This window comes from Poecile atricapillus, chromosome Z, assembly GCF_030490865.1.
Source record: "Poecile atricapillus isolate bPoeAtr1 chromosome Z, bPoeAtr1.hap1, whole genome shotgun sequence".
Classification (NCBI taxonomy): Eukaryota; Metazoa; Chordata; class Aves; order Passeriformes; family Paridae; genus Poecile; species Poecile atricapillus.
The window spans coordinates 14836823-14854818 of record NC_081289.1 but is presented as its reverse complement, the minus strand read 5'-3'; the positions used below and the strand labels follow the sequence as shown (position 1 = coordinate 14854818).

General features: G+C 39.0%; 1 protein-coding gene across 1 annotated transcript in view; it reads left to right on the top strand.

The window, feature by feature from the left end:
* LOC131572702 (anoctamin-2-like) overlaps window positions 1-17996 on the top strand; it is a 158407-nt gene that overhangs the window by 16419 nt on the left and 123992 nt on the right. Inside the window, exon 4 of the mRNA XM_058825985.1 lies at window positions 14567-14665. Coding sequence (XP_058681968.1) covers window positions 14567-14665 — 99 coding nt within the window. The remainder of the gene's footprint in view (window positions 1-14566; window positions 14666-17996) is intronic.

The window sequence follows — 17996 nt, the reverse complement described above, 5'->3', positions numbered from 1 at the left end:
TGTGTGAAGTCCCAACATCCAAGACATCTTGATGACCCCTGTGGGTCCCTTTCAACTCAGAATATTTAATTAAATGTGATCCTCTCCATTGAGAAAATCCACAGCTGGGACAGCTGGACATGCAGACTTCATGGTTCCAAAGTGCTTTTCTCTCAGCAACTTCTGTGCAAAATTTCCTCCCTCCCTTATTGTCTCCTGTTTCAAAGCTGTCCTTAAGAAACTGCTCACCCAAAGCTGGGCAGGTTAAGTTTCAGTGAGGCACCAAAGTTTGCTCATTAAAGGACTTGCTTTGCTTTTCAGCTGATGTGTTGCAGGAGGCACCTGAGAGCACCACAGTGACGACCTAAGATAGAGCTTGCACCACAAGGGACCCTGGGTTGTTTTTCACCTGTGAGCCACAGTTCACAAGTGACTCTCCTGGAAAGTATTTGTTGGTATAGGGATGTTTTGCCACATCTGGCCACCAACTGGCAAGTCTCTTCACAGAAAACTCAGGCCAAAGAATGCTTTTACCAAGATTCAGCTGCAAATTGTTAGTTTCCGTATCTTCATTAATGCTCAGATTCTCTGGCAGGACAAACCCCCCCGTATCAGGTGACCTGCTAGATGATGTAATTAAAGAGAGTTCATTTCAGTATTTAAAAGTAGGTGTGGTTTTATAATATAGTGATTGGAAACCCTCCTGATATCAGTACAGCAATTCTGTAGCCATGTCCTGTGTGCTTAACAATTCTCACTTCCATTATTTCATAAAAAGATGCAAATGTAATTAGAATGTAAAACCAATTTGTTCATGTTGTAGAATTTTAAGCACCACAGAAGACTAATAGGTAGCTCTAAAATGTATTCCTTCAGTTGTATGCATCAGTACACAGTAATTATCAAATATAATAATTGGCATATAATTACCGAACACTGAAGTATAATTGAAACCACAATAAAAAGTGTAGCCAAGGAATTATACATCAAAAGCTGTAAGCTGAATCCAGGAATTGAGGCAGTAGGTATCCTCCTGCTACCTGGACCCTTGAAAAAAAATGGGAAAGTAGAAGAAATGAAAGAGGCAGAATTAGAATCCAAGGATGGGTCAGGCTGGAAGGGACCACTGTGGGTCACTGGTCCCACCTCCCTGCTCCAGAGCACAGGACCCAGGATTGTGTCCAGATGGTTCTGGAGTATCTCCAGTGAGGAGACTCCCCACCCTCTCTGGACAATCTGTTCAGGGCTCAGTCACTGCCCAGGACAGAAGTTCTGCCTCATGTCCAGGTGGAACTTCCTGGGATCAGTCCCTGCCCGTTCCTCTGGTGCCATTGCTGGGCCCCCCGGAGCAGAGCCTGGGCCCTGCTCTGAGCCCTCCCTGCTCACAGGGACACCCAGGGCTGAGGGCCCCTCTCAGCTGGTGCTCCTCTCGAGGCTGGACAGCCCCAGCTCCCTCAGCCTTTCCCTGTCAGAGATGCTCCAGGCCCTAAATCATCTCTGCAGCCTCTGCTGGCACCGCTCCAGGAGCTCCCTGTCCCTCCTGTGCTGAGGAGCCCAGGGCTGGACACAGCTCTCCAGATGTGCCTGGCAGGGCTGGGCAGAGGGGCAGGATCATTCCCTGAGCTGCTGTCATTTTAATACAGACCTAAGGGCTCTTTCAAGTACTAACAGGACAGGGTAAACTATTGCCTGATACTCTCCATTTCCACGTGCCTGTACTCAGGTACATTTTTGTATAATCAGTATAAAGCGGTAGGTGCCTTTGAAGAGCAAAGTTCATGCTGATTCTCAGATGCCTCCTGTTCAGAGGAATGACAGGAGCTTGAGGAGCTGCTGTTATCTCCTGGAGTTCCTGAAGTGAAGTCTGGCAGAACTCATATCTGTGTCTTTCTCTACGTCAATGCCAAAACTGCTGTGAAATGAGTTACTCCTTTTAGAAGGAATAACTGTTGTTAAATTTAAAATGTTAAATACATAAGGGCAGAGAAAGGAATCAAACCTAATTAGCCAAAAATCGTTATGGGACTGAAGATATTTTTGGGCACAAGATCTCCCGTTCCTGTGCTCCCTGGCATCCTGTCTGGGTTCCTTTCAGTTCTTGTTTCCTGTTTTCATCTCCTTTATTGTTGAACAGAACACAGCAGAAAAGTGGAGGTGAAAACCTTGTGAATGCTAAGTTGTTCCACTAGAAAATGGGTTTTCAAATCCTGCAATCCCAGAATGGTTTGGGTTGGAAAAGACCTTAAAGATCATCCTGCTCCAACTCCCTGCCATGGGCAGGGATACCTTCCCCTATCCTAGGTTGCTCACAGCCCAATAAAACCTGGCCTGGAACACTTCTAGGGATGAGGCAGCCACAGCTTCTCTGGGCAAAAAATGTGTGAAAGCATTTGTGTGAAGGGGAATGAGCATGAAAAATGGGAAGTTTTCCCTTGGCAGCATGTCTGTATTTATCTTTACACTTATTTCTCACAACTGAAAATCTGCTTCCCACAGCTTCTGTTCTTAAAATATTTTTCTTTCACCTGCACACACTTGATGTAAATCTTCAGCTTTCCTTCCTCACAAGAAATTTGTCTTTATTCTGCCACTTGCCTGTAACATTGACAGCTGTATTTATTAAAGACCACTTTTTATCAAGTATAAAACTTTAGTTAGTAATCATATATAAATACCTATTGAATTATGTAGAATTTTGCAGGTATTAAATTTTACTTAACCTGTTTTGTTCAGTTGGTGGCAAGAGGTTCATTACTGCCATGAAATTGCTGTTATTTTTCTCCAGTGGTTCTGAGTTGGACAAATGCATCATAATTAGATGCTGATAAATTGATCTATTACTTACAGGCAGGCAAAGTGTGCTGGAGTGGAAATGAAATGTGAAAAGCCCAAATGGTGGGGGCAGAAGGAGAAGCTTTGAATGCCAGTTTCCCTGGAAGGACAATGTTCAAGTGGGGATTTCTAATTAGGTTATATATAACTGTGCATATACATTTTTATCAATACATACACATTTATACTAACATGTGGACTTAAGGGGAATGAAGACATTTTTTAGACTTCCAGAGTTATGCAAACCAGTGCGTTTGTACTTTTAGTCAAAAAGGAGGACTGCAAATAGCTGCATTTTTTTTGGTAAACCATCTCTATAAATATTTGAAAAGAGGTAACACATGTTGCAAATATTTAGTTAACAGTCTTTGTTAAAGCAAGATTTGAAAAAGCTCTAAAATCATAATATCTTACCAGTATAAGAGGTCATTCTGTATGTGTGTGAATGTCCCAGTTGAAGCCTGCTTTGGCCAAAACATCTGTTCAGTTATCTGCGATTGATGTGTGAATTTCTTGGCAAAAGCCCCATTCAATATTTTTAATAGTGAATGCTAAATTTAAAGTCGTATTTTTAATGTTTTCCCATCATGTGCAGAAGTTATATAACCAGATCTGGATCTGTGTGGTTACTGCTATTTATACTACTGTTGGGGTGTACAACAGATGAGGATCAAGCTCAATTATTCAGCGATCCAGTTATTCAGTTCTGAATCCACACTGAAAAAAAGAGAGAGATTCTATATTACCAAGATTATAATTTGTGTATAAGAAAATATAGAGTATAAATCAAAGTAGGAATATAAGGTGATATGTGCTATCCTCCCAAATTTGTGCAAATGACACTTTGATCTGACCGAAGAACTTTATAGTCAGGATATCACAATGCATTCAAATTATCAATGACCACAAATGCAATATTTGCCTAATAGAAGTGCCAGGGTGGATATGTAGTAATGAAAGGCAAAGGCACAATTTTCTGTATTGTTTCTTTAGCAAGCTAAAATATACATCTAATTTTTCATGCCTTAGTCTCCTCATCTCTTTTCATTTGCCAGTTACTGCTTAAATCTGCTAAATTTTTTTGTTTTTGTTTTTCTTGCTCCCAGTTTTGCAGATTAAATCTCTCATCTCTGAATACTATCCTTACTGCATGCCAAGAACAAAAGCATTTTGTGATCAGTATTAAACTAATACGGATAGATAGTTGGTCATACCCCCTGCAATGGGACTCAAGTTTTGCTTGAGACATCTTTACTTGCTGAAGACTGACAAAACAAGTGGGGGAAAAATAAAAAGTTAAAACAACCCCTCCCACTCTTCCCTTTTGATATCACTCCTGACATATCCTTTTTTATAAACTTAATGATGTCACTTGAAGTGTGATCACACTGAACGGTTCATGTATGCAACAGTTCTCAGGTGATGCCAGGCCAGAGGACAGTAAATGCTGTGACAGTTTGTTATGAGAATGTGTCCTGAGGTTCTTTTTAAGCAAAGAGTCTCTCAAGTCCTCAGGAGAACACCCTCGTGCAGCGCTCTAAGCTTGGCGTAAGAGTTTTTACTCTAGAAATCACTTCCCGTATGTTCTGTTTGTGAATGCTCTTGGAGTACCCTCTTAGTATGTGAGGTTAAGTGCGTGACTCCATCAGGGCTTTGAAAGTAATGGCTACATTCTGCAGGCCTTAATAACAGTAGAATAAAGAGATTTTTGCTTCCCCCACTGGTTTCTGAAAGCTTTGACTTGGCACTCATGAGCCACTGTCATGATGTACAGAAGGAACCACACTGGAGAGTAAAAGCATTATGGGCCATCAAGAAAAGGCTTTGGGGTGAACTCACCGTGGCCTTCTAGTGCCTGAAGGGAACCCATAGGAAAGATGGAGGCAGACTCTCAACAAAGGCTTGGAGTGACAGGACTAGGGGGATTGACTTCACACTGACAGAGAGCAGATTTAGATTGGATATTACAAAAAAAATTCATCCCTGTGAGGGTGCTGAGGCCCTGGCACAGGTTGCCCAGAGAAACTGTGGCTCCTCAATCCCTGGAAGTGTACCAGGCCAGGCTGGATGGAGCTCTGAGCAGCCTGGGCTAGTGGAAGGTGTCCCTGTCCATGGCAGGGGGATGGAACTGAATGATCTTTGAGGTCTCTTCCAACCCAGGCCCTTCTATGATTCTGTGATTTAGGTGTTCTGCTGCTGAGCATATCTTCCTCTTATGAAGTCACAGCCTAGCATAGTGTGCTTGTGGCTTTATTTCTTGGTCTCCCTTTTCTAATATTTAACATAATATTTAATGTTTAAATATAATATTTTACAGAAAATCATTATGGTAGAAGTAGAGGAAAAATATGACAGAACCATGGCAAAACAAAAGCTCAGAAATGTTTAGTGTGATATAATGTATACACATTTTAGAAGGCATGAGTGCAAGCAGCACTTCTGTGTGATTTTGATTGAGCTGATGTAAAACAAGCAAAAAGGTTTATGAAAATGACAAAATGCAGAGTACTTCTAATGAGACATAAAATGGGCTTGAAGATTTGGAGGATGGAAGGTACTTACTGCTATCAGTGTATAGCACCACATTTATTACAAAAAACTGGTAGTGATTTCCTGTAAATTTCAATTTGTGTGATGCCACCAGGATTGGAATAACAAATATTACATTTTTTCCTTTGTTAATTCGTTTACCTCCTGGCATAAAACATTTTGGCAGTGTATCAGGTTAATATTAATATTCTGCATTCTATCTGCTAATTATCTTTTTAATAATGGAAAGTTAATGGCCCACTTGACCCTTACATCTCTAGAAGTGATTTGTTCAGCTTTCCACATAAATTATCATATCTTAATGCCAAGCTAAAAGTAAAATCTCACTAAAATGTTTTCTTTGCATGCTGTTGTGAAATGTATTGGAGATCCTACAACTTTATAATGTGTCCAGCTTTAGCAAACATTGGTATTTTGGTGTTTGCTGACAGTTTATTCTTAGAATTGTAATAGAAAATGAAATTCATATTTCATTTGTTATAATTTGGAAACTGATTTTTTTCATAATCCTCCTTTAATTTTAGTGTTGCAAAGGAGTAAACTGCCAATTGCATATTCTGACTGGCTGGTGTCTTCTTTTTGCATTGGCAGAGTGACTCTGAATTTATGATGATGGAGATGAGAGCTAAATCTGACCAACAGAGTTTAGGGCATGTAGAGAGCAGTACTGCCAGGATGGATGAAAAAAGTATGTGTTGTAATAGTTATTGTACTGCTATCTACAGATATCTGCTGATATCCTCCCTATTTTTGGGGAAATAAATGTATTGAGGTCTGGTTTTCAAAAGTGTGGATAATTCAGCACATTCTGCAGAGATCACTAGAATGTGCTGGATAATTAACATTCCTGAAAATCCAGTGTTATCCATTTACTGGCTGATTTCAGTGATTACCATGCTCCTGTGGGAAGATACTGTTTTGAGTTCTGGTACCACATTAGCCGAGGGTGCTGGGTCCCCTAGAGCTCCAGAAATATTCTAATACTGCAGTTTCCATCTATGAGTAAGGCAATTCTTGGACTCTGAGTCCCAGCCCATTTGCCAACCTTCTTGTGCTCATCTCAGCTGCAACATTTCAAGCAATTTATCTCTGCTATTTATCTCTGCTTGATGAATTTCTCAAATTTCAAGGCTGCTGCTGATCTTGCTGCCTTCTAATCATCTGTTGAGCCTGCAAACACCCAGCAGAGCTTCTCAGCTCCACATTTCATCCTGAAGCAGGCTTGTGCCTCACTGGCAGGGAACTGCTTCTCCAGATATTGGCAATATTGCCATGAAATGATCCTGTGGTGTGAGAGATTCCCTCAGTACAGTACAGGGTCTCTAATAGCTGCAGTGGTAAAATGTTTAGGAAACAGGAGGAATGCAAAACATTTGTGATTCTTTTACTCTGATGCTGTCCTGGTGACATCTATGTTCAATTCAGGTGCTTTCTCCCATGTGATATTGTCTGCACACCTAGGAACCTTCTAGGGATCTCTATCCCAAAGTCTGGCATAGTTTCTTCTTAAAATGTTACTCAGTTTTTGCATGCATGAGGCAGAGGTACTTCCCTGCTGCATTGGCATCTATGTCCTTTTGTTGATTTTTAATTTGGCTTTGTCTGAGGCCCTGTTGTGCTTGCTCTGAAGGGGGCTCTAGGCAGTCCATTGACACTGTGTCCTTATCATGCAGGATATTACAGACTTCCACAATAACTTCCCCAAATTTCCAGAACAAAAGGTCTCAGTCTCCTCAGTGATTCTATAACAAGGCTTTTGTGGGTCCTCTGAACCCATTCTTGATCTAATCTCTTTGGGGGTGAGGAGGCAGAGAATGCACACTGAGTTCAAGATGTGGATACTGATATATCTGAATGGGGGTTTTTTCTTTGTTTTTTTTTTCTTTCCTTAGTCTTTCCTAAAAAAATGCAGTAAAATTACTTCTTGGCTCTTGGAAAATACTGAGCTGCTATTTTTCAAAGGATTTTATGTTGCAGCCTTGAGGTGTCATTACTGACAAGTATAAGTGAAATCAGAGCCCAGCATCTTATTATGTGAATCTGGATTTAACCCACATATATTGATTTATATTTATTTACACTGAGACCTGTTTGCCATTGTTCAGGCTCTTACAAAGCTTTTCTACAATTTTTCACAGCCTGCCATTATCCTTGCTACCCTGAAAAACTTAATCTGCTTTATCTTTCTCCAGGCCACTTTAGCTGATGTTGGATATTGCTAACACTGCAAAATCCCCCGAGTGACTTTTTATTTTTTTCCAGCAGTGCAGGTTCTCCTCCTACTCAGTTTCTTGTTGTTTAATTGATAATTTCTCCACCCCTGGACCCATTGCCTTATCCAAAATGAGTTATATGATGCTACTGTGGGACCACCCTGCCTCTTCCCCATCGCTTCCTATTTGCAGTGAGGCTGTAGCTGTCCAGGGAGGTTTTGGATTCCCTGCCAGCAAACAAACCAGCCCAGATACTTTGATTATCCTCATCTTAATCCCCTCCCAATCAAGCCCCTGTAAACACAGCCAACCTTCCTTTCACTGCTACTGATCTATGGAGAGAGAGACCTCAAAGGGCCACATCCTGGAAAAGCTAGTAGATTCTGATTAGGAGAATACTCTTATTAAACTGAATACATTTGTACCATCTGTTAACATTTTCAAATTACAGAACGACTCCTAAAGTATTTTTGCTAAAAATGAATTGAACTTTAAAATCTTTCAGCACAAAATTGAATCAACCCTTCATATGATTGTTTGTTAACATTCCAGATGAACTACGGAGTGATGAAGGAATATTTTAAAATACCCTTCCTCTGTTTTTCAGTCCTAAGTATTAAATTTTTTTTCTTTTTTTCCTCCAAATCATTCTTTTTTTCCTTGAAATTAAGTTTGCTCAATTTCTCTGTTTCATTAATCCCCCCACTGGTAAAATGCCTGTTATCTGGCCTAAAGATTGACTTCCATGATCTTGCTGCTTCATCTGGAAAATTGTTTAGGCCATAAATCTCTGTGCAGATTAGTGAGTCTCATTCCCTCAAGAGGAATTACATTTTGCCCTTTTTAACGTTAACTCTTTGGCCTCAAGAAGTTTGTTGATTTTGTTATTGATAATAAAGTTTGATATTATGTATTCTACAGAATATTGGGTTATCTTTTAGCTAATTTGGCACTGAATGTAGCCAGGCAAGGCGATTACATGATTTTCCATTGACACTGCCAAAATACAGGAGGTGGTGGAGTAGACACAGTCTTCCCTTCCTCTTTGAGGCAGTTCAGTTTGGGTGGGGAGGCTTTCAATTTTACATTTTATTAATATTATTTATGGTATTCAATCTCAGAAGATTGTGCCAAGCTATCATAGCAAAAATTAGTGTCATTGGCACAGGAAATTATTCTAAATAATTAGGGATTATTTTGCTTTATTTTTGTAAGTCATATTTTTCATGCTGCAGTGATTAGTGGACAGAGATAAACATTTGGAAAATATTGACGAAAGTGCAGTAACTTTTGAATTTAAAATACATATTTAGAAAGAATTAAAATGAATTACAATCTTGGTGTATTTGTTACTCGCCGGCATATAGATCCTGCATTGAACACTGCAATAATGCACAGGTCTGTGCCTTTGCTTTGTATTTTTTTTTTTATGTGGCAGATTTACCAATCTATTCTATATTTGCCCTTGAATTTCTAGAAGCTCATTTTCATTTTGTTCCTTGCCATTAAAAATTGCCATCTTCTTCGGGGGAAGCACGCCTGTGTTTTAGGCTTCCTGTGTCATCTTCCATTCAGTGACAATTCCTGTCTGTACATGAGTGGGAAGATTTTGATTGGAGAGGATGCAATGCCATGAAGAAACATTGCAAAGGATAACCCAAGCCAACTGTTTCATTCCACAATTCTTTACCTAAGAAATTGAGATTATGTAGGGGTTTTTAAGGTGTTTTGGCCAGATATTTCATGAGTAGGTGTTCAGTTCTATGCTTATACACACTAATGTATTCTTTAACTGTTTATGTTCACAGGTGGGAGTAAGAGAACAAAATAAACAAGACATTTGCACTGTCACTGTTGGTAGAAATTAGGAAAGAGAAAAGCAAACTGTCAAAATATGTAAATTATTGCAGCTTTGCTTAAGGTCTTGAGCATGTCTGTGTACCCATGCAGTGAGGTAAATCTATACTCTGGAGAAATAATGATAATAGGAAGGGGAAAGTTTGGCAAAGGTAAAAGAGCTACAGTTTTGTGAAGGAAAATATGAAAATTATAAGATGCATAATATATAGCCATAGTGTCTTATTAGTTTGTTGCCTTATTTGTGCACTTCTCAATCTGGAACGTATTTATCTTCATAAAAGCTTTTTGATAGAGGGAAATTCCATTGTATTCATAGACTAAGACGCAGAATTAAATTACCAGCCAACAATTATAGGATACAGTCTCTACCATAAGATAATTGCTCTGAATTGACATGTCTATGTCAGGACATTCTGGGTGTTGTTGTCTCACCTGGACCAGTGCCCTGCACTTCCTTTTACTAGTGGAACTGGCCCACACTATCATTGGTGATGGACTGATTTTGTATCCTGGACACAAAACTTTAGGAACAGAAACACACAGTTTCCCAGATAGAAATTCAATCTGTTTGGCAGAAAACACAGCCACTTTTGCAGTCTCTGCCTGAATCTGGCAGTGCTGTGTCATGCAATCCAGTGCTACCTGTGCTGGGGGCCAACGGCTCAGTGCTTGGCTCTTCTCTTGTAAAATGAAGGTGATCACAGTTCTGTGATAATAACAATAAATTGCTTTATAAATGCACTAGCACATCACTTCGGTATTTGCCTCGCTTTCCAGGGCTGGTATCAGGAGAGCAGACATTCATTTTGAACAATGGCATTTGCAGACATGATGGATCCATTTGGTGATGGAATTAATGGGAATATGGTTACTTTTACTGAGCTAATAGGACCTGTCTTTTCTTTTCCTCACTACAAACTGTTTCACTGTCACTTTCCCAGTGTGTCTACATTACCAAAATTTGTCTCATTATATTAACTGGAGCCATTAAAATGTTGCTGCCTGATATTTTTCTGTCTATTTAATAATCACTGAAGGATAAAATGTTTAAAGTTCAGTTATTTGGTTTTATTTTCTAAGAAGTTTACATGCTTCTGGTTTTATGATTTATGTCTTTTCCATTTCCTATGCACATTAAAAAAAAAAAAAATCATTAGAAAGATTGGCAGTTCCCTGAACTCCCTTAGACATTAGTTCATAGCTTCTTTTCAGCTTCTTTCTACTCTTTGTTGGTGTTACTTTTTCTTCCTATTAAGATACACAACAGAAATATTTTTCTTTGGACAAGTATTTAGAAATAACTATTTAATATATAAATTATTTATAAACTGAATTCCTTAAATATGAAGTGATTAGTGATTTCATGATGAGGAAATAATGAGAAATACTTACTAAGCTGTAGCATTCAGCAATGAATTCTGTAGTTGCAAAGTTCCTTGGAACAGCATGCTCACCATAAAAAAAAAGAAAAAAAGAAAAGGCTGGGGCTCTTCCAAAAGAAAATCATTGGTTTTGATCTTTCTTGGCTTGATAGTGACTGACAAACCTGATTCCTTTAGTATCATAAGATTTAGCTCATGTTAGATATGCCTAAATAAATTCAGTTTTGCTTAGTTATGCTTGTCTAGCCATGTTTCAGAATGTTCAGCTTTCAGTAAAAAGAATAATCACTTTATATATATCTATATGAGAACTTCTGTAATTATAATATTTTTTTTTTTTCTGCTCTGGCTTTGATGGCGATAAGTTTGCAATAAATCTTAGACTTGCAGCTGATGCAGGTCCAAATGTGTTTTACTGTTAAGGCAGAAAAGATAGAAATGTCTCCTTTGGAGAAATTTGAATTTTATTTAGCCTATACACTTCCAGTCCAAGACAAAAAAAAATGTAATATAGGCTGCTGTTAAAGCTCTGCTTTAGACTCCTAAGAATCATCATAAACTGAAAGAAATACCCAATATCTTTTTCTTCATGTGCTGACTGAAAAGCAAAGCAGACTTCCCAGACTTTCTTCCATTTGACTTTAATGCTGAGCTTTCCTATTGAAATGGGAAAACTGAATTCAGCTTCAGAAAACAGAGAAGCACCCAAGATATATTTATATCTCAAATAATTCTGAATGAATTTATTGAAAAACTTCCACTCTTGAAACTTATTGGAAGAGCTCTGTAACATGGAATATAGATTTGGCAGGAAAAAGAAAGGGATCATGAGAGCGACAAATCTGTTTGTCATCTGCCTAGAAATACTTATTAATTTAAATAATATAATCAGGGAGTGCAGTTATAGAGATATGGAACAATGCAGGGCCAAGGATAAAGTCCTGTGGGACATCAGCTGCAAGTGAAAAAGGACTTGATTAAGGATGGCTGTATTAAATAACAAGTGAATGGTCTAACAAAAACAATGTTTGCCAGCACCACATGTTGGCTTTAGTGACGCATCCAGAGTACAATGAATCAGCAGGAGTGATTCTGAGCATTCAAAATGGAAGAGTGACAGCATTTCTTTAGATCAAAATGATGAGCATGTGCACAATTATCATTTCAGGTGATTAACCAGAGGACAGCAGTTAGGGGGTGTCTCCAGTAAACAGTCATAAATCCACTCTGGCAAGGAGAAAAGCAAGTTCTAACTTTTGGAGATGTTTGCAATACAAGAAGCCCTCTGGGAATAAATTAATTGAGCAGATCCTTGGCAGACATCATAAGGAAAAAAGGGCATTTAAAGACACCTGGAACTGCTGCAAGTGAAGCCTGGAAAAGCGAGGAAAGGAATCTTACCAGAGGAGTAGTCCTATAGGTTTTTATTTTGGTGAGCCCATAGAAAATGAGCTAGATGTTTCATCTCTTGAGCTATGATGTGAAATTGATGGTTTCAAATTTATTTTAAAATTCTTTGATTAATTTTAGTGTTAGGAAGATGTGGGAGAGGTAGTTCTAGTAATTCCAGGCTTAACATCCAGCAAACCATTGTTCTGCATCTTTTGTTTACCATTCAGCAGGAGTCACCTAGTCCTGTTTTCCCTACTTCATTTACTTTGCATTAGTGTTTATTAAAATTACCTCAATTTCCCATCATAGGGTGTTTCTTAAAGCCTTTTAAAGATTTTTAATGGTCTGATTCCTCGTCATCTGATATCACTTCATGAACAGCACAACTTTCCAACTCATTTTTGTTCAAACATACAAGGGTCATATTCTTCATCTGGTCTTTTCAATCAAATTATTTGCCTAATTTTATTTGCAATCTGTGTAGTCATATGAGCCTGAGCTGGAAGCAACCAATTAGGTCACACTGTCCCTCCTCTTGCCAACATGGAATATAATCCCCCAGACAGGGACACATGCTTGATTTTAGCCAAAAGCTCAGAAGAAACTCCTGATCTTCACCCACTGAAATTTAACATCTCATCTGTTATTAATCTATTTTCAGTAAATGATTACCAGAACATCTGCTCATGCCCAGTAAATTTTTCCTTCCTTCTATTAAAGCTGACTTCCCCAGTGGACTGATGGAAGAGAGATTCTGCAGCTCATTCTGCTCTATAAAACAGCATTGGTCCACTGAAGAAATGTTAGCTGAAGGCGAAGGAGTGATTTTTGTCACTCATGGTGCACCTATATGTGAAATAAGAGCAAAGTGATGGCAACAATAGTAGGATTTCCATCTAACTTTTTTTTGTTTTTTAATCAGGAAGCATAAGGACACATTCAGCAAATGCATGTTTGGGGTTTACATAAAGATGGAAGCAACCATATAAGGATCATTAATCTTAGCATTAATCAAGCCTTTGAATCACAGGATCACTGAGGTTGGAAAAGACCTCCCAAGATCTTTGACTCCAACCTTTGACCAGTAACCACTTCGTCATCCAGCCCAGAGCACTGAATGCCACATCCAGTCATTCCTTGGACACCTCCAGGGATAGGGATTCAGCACCTCCCTGGGCAGCTCCTTCCAATGCCTGACCACAATTTCAGTGAAGAAATTCCTCCTGAAAGTCTTCCTGTGTCCACTTCCATGTCCTTCCCTAAAGGATATGGTTGGACAGTCTGCGTTCAGGAGGATGACAGCAGAGGAGAGTTTTCAGGAGGGCTTTGAAATCTGAGAAGGCAGGAGTTGTTTGGATTTTTGTCAAGAAAATTCCCTCTAAGAGGAAGTGCAGTATGGGAGGTAGTGTGAGAGCTGGTCATTGCCTTGATTTCTCTGATATTCCCTGTCTAATCTTCCTTGCAACTTTTCTTCCCTACATTTCCACAGTAAGCATTTATCCCTGTCATTTACTGCTACAATTTATTTGTGTGCCTTGAGGAAAACACTGTCTGGATCTTCCTTAATTTAATTTTCATGTTTTTCTCAGGGGTGCTGCTTTCTGCTCTCAGGGTGCCTTTCTAGGTACCTCTTTCAGGTAGCACAGATGTGCTTCAGGACACCTTTTGCACAGCTTGCAAAAAACTGGCTGTGCCAAAGCTCTTTTGGACATTTTATGCTTCTGACAAACATAACCAACCTTTTACATACACATGTGGCTCATATCTCTATTAAGAAGTTAAATTTTTATGTTTTCTTTAGGTTTGCTACTCCAAACTAACAACTAACAACTAACAACTAACAACTGCAGATATTTAGGGCAACAATGTTGGGCCTGATTCCCTGTAAGGAACACTAATCTGATGAAGCATCTGGAAAATAGTTGGGCAAAACTGAAAATGAGAGCTTAAGTGAAACCCACCCAGATCAGGAGAATTGTTTTTGATCTTGTTGGTTCAGATGGACACAAAAGCCCACTAAAGAAATCAGATCCATTCTAAAATATCAATATACAAAAAAAGCTGTATCTTGGGGGTTTCTCATTCACATAATTCCAAAATCTAGACCTGTAGCTTTCTGTCCTCCTGCTGCACACACAGCTACACGGCAGGCAGTAGATTAATGGGTTTTAGAGCATAAAAGATTCAGCTTTTAAGGAAAATGTCACTTTGCAGCCCAGCTGTAGCAGAAGTTGGTTATTCCCCGTGATTATTGCCTACTGTTGAATCATTTAGTTGGAGCTGACAACTTGAGATATTAGGGCTACATTGTGTTCAAGAATATTTAAATACATTGTTTTCCCTTTTTTTATGTTTCAGAGCAAGAGCCAAGGACTGAGTTTTGTCCGTATACATGCACCTTGGCAAGTCCTCAGTCGAGAAGCAGAACTTCTAAAGATAAAAATGCCCACTAAAAAGGTAAATGTCTCCAATTTTCTATCAACAAGTTTTGTGATTGAAGGAGCAGGTATCAGAATAATCATGAAATGTATAGAAGCCTGTGGAGTTACTTTGTTTCAAAAATCAGAGAAAATGAACTATCAGGCTTATTTTTCACATTTCCAAGTCTTTTAAGATGATTTACTGTTCAGAGCTATATTTATGATGGGCTTTCCAAAGGGGTTTTTAAAGGCCACAGAGGCAGCTGGCTGATGGACTGCATTCAGGAGGGTGATGACAGAGGTGAGTGTTAAAGGGGGCTTTGAAAGCTGAGAAGGCAGGAGCCGTCTGGATTTTTGTCAAGAAGACTTGTCAAGAACTGGAAGATAGTATGAAACTGGTCACTGTCCTAAGATTCTCCAAAGAGAGAGAGGCTCTCCCCAGAAAATCTGCTTTGGTGGTATCAGTGACTCAGTGAATTCAGACTTGCCTGTTTTCACTAAAACTTCAGCTCATTCTCTTTTCTGTCTGTCTCCAGTAGAGTTGCTGGCAAACCTTGTAAATTCTGAGTAGCAAATCCCCCAATCTGTGTTCCTGAAATTATTTAGTCCATTGCTTAACACTCCACTGGAGTCAGGGAAACTGCCTTGTGCTTTTAGTTGGTGATACTCATCAACTGTACTAAAGAACACTTACTTATTTCTTTGCATTGTCATTAGAAATAAAGCAAAAAAAAAATGTTTTTGTTTTCTCCCACTGTGTTGTTTGATCTTTCTTTGTTTGACTTTTTCATCTTGTTTTCCCCCATCAAAAGCTTCATTGTGGTTCATGTTTCATGTTGTTATAACCTGTCATTATCAGAAGACTGGCCAAATAAATCTTCTGTACTCTTAATGTGTTTGCATTCCAAGGGGAAACAAAAAAAAAAGAAAAGGATATTTTCAATCAATCTTTGAAAATGAGTTGGTTTCAGACAGCTACAGTACCCCTAAAAACTTTCTACATACTCAACTCCTCTCTTTGAATTCTTCCAAAATTAATTCCTATTATGCATTTTTAGTGCCTGCTTATTTCTCCATCCTTCTGCCCTCATGGAAATTTTCCCCTCCAAGTTTTTTGCAGATGCACCAAAGTAAATTTTACACTATTTTAATTGGTGGATATTGTCATCATTTTGGCCTGGGTTAAGGTCTGTCCAGGAGCTGATAATCTGTGATGGCACCCTCCTCATTCACAACATTTCTGTATCCCCTTCTCTCTTTTGATTGGGAGAAAAAATCCTCTGTTATCCCCAAAAATAAAAAAATACTTTGGTATCTCTAGCTGCAGAAATGGCAGCACTGCCAGAAACAAGCTTGACAGGGAAGCTCTATTCATGTCCTAAGGTTTGGGTGTTTTTTTGAAATTAAAAACAGTCAAAAGAGGAATTTCCTTTGAAGGAAAAAAAAAAAATCCACTTTGAAAAAACTGAAATCTTGTATTTTGGGGATTTGGCAAAATAAAATAAAAAAAAATCAGCCAGTAACCACTAAAAGCAAAGTTCTGTTTTTGTTCAAAGATACAAGATATTGCTCTCAAGGCACACTAGGTATTTTCTGTGATGCTATTTTTATTTATTCAAGGATCTTATTAAACCATTAAAAAAAAAAAAAGGCATTTTCAGAGAAAAGTATTTATCCATGTCTAAACACGAACTGGTTACAAATACTTTTTTCCCAAATGTTCAGTTTTAAATCATCTTTCAGAATGTAAGACATGCTGGGAAAAGGTACTCTCTGAGCTCTTTTAACTATATATAAACTTCTGGATATGATAATAGAGCTTTTTTGGTGAGTGAAGCTGTGCCAGGCTCAAACATGAGTACAGGAAACAAATAGGAACAACTGGGAGGGTTACTTTGTGGCATGAGTTGTGATGTCTCTGGCTTTAGTGAGTCTTGGGGGAATGAATCCTGTGACTGGAGTGCTGGGATAGGGAAGTAAAGGCTCCTCAGGAGGGGGATAGGCAGAGATGGAGAAGTGGAGGAGTTGTCCTGTATGGAAAGGAAAAGCTGCAGTTAAGGGATTATAAGGTTGACAGCTTCTGGGTGAGGGTTAGGGGGATGGAAAACAAGGCAGATGTCACTGAGTGTTGTAAAGGGCTGAGGAATTATTCTGTAGGCAACCAGGAGAAATTTCTTTTTCTTATGGTAAATGTCCACTTCCCAAACATTAATTGGGAATACAGCACTGCTGTGACAAGGAAGTCTGAGAAATTCCTGAAGGGTGTTCAACCTAATACTTTGCCACAAAGTGAGCCAGCTAGGAAAGATGCCCACCCAGACTGAATACTTGTGAATAGAGGATATGTGGGACATATGGTCGTAGAAGGCTGCCTTAGCTACAGCAACCTCAAAAGGGTTGAGTTTAAAATATTCAGTCTAATGAGAAAAAAAAGGTCAGCAGATTTGTTGCTCTGCATTTCAAGAGAGTAAACTCAAAACCACTCAGGGAGCTACTCAGCACTGGTCCCTGGGAATCTGTTTTTGAGTGCTCCATGAGTGCTTGGTTGAACAGGGAATTCCTCATGGAAATTGAGAAGAAAAAGAAATGTTCCATCTCTAGCAACAAAGCCAGGCCTCACAGGAGGTTTACAATGCTGTGGTTCACATGTCCAGGGAGAAAATACAAAAGGCCAAAACTCATCTAGAGTTGAAACTGGCCAGTGTTGTGCTGCACAACTAAAGGACTTTTTAAAGTATGTTAATAACAAGAGAAGATGTGATGAAAACATTGGACCAATACTTGTTGGAAATAGTCACCTGACAAACAGGGATGATGGAAAAATGGGGGCCTTCAACACTTCTTTTGCCTCAGTCTTTAATATTAATAATCTTGCATTACCTGGTCCTGAGGCAGAGGACTCCAGCTGTGGGAACAGTTTGTGGCTTTCCATTTGAGGCCACTGAATTTTTAAGGGCCCATCAGTATCCACTGGATGTTCAGAAGTCCATGGGGCCTTGTGAATTGATCCCAGAGTACTGAAAGAATTAGCAGGATCCATTTCAATCTACTTCCAAAGGACTTGGTACTCATTTACTGGGAGCTACTCAGTGTTATTACAATTTATAAGACGGAAGAGCCAGGAAATGACATCACTAATATTCCAACCTCAGGACTTGGAATAATTATGGAGAAAGTCATACCATCTGCAAATGAAAGGCATTTGAAGGACGAAGCATTCCTCAGGCACAGACCATAAGGTTTCACAAAGGCAAAGTCCCGGCTAACTAATTATATATCTTTCTACTATAAGGTTCCCTACCTAGTGGATGAGAGGAAGGCAGTAGATGTAACTTTTTTTCCCTGGATTTTAGTAAAGTTTTTAATGT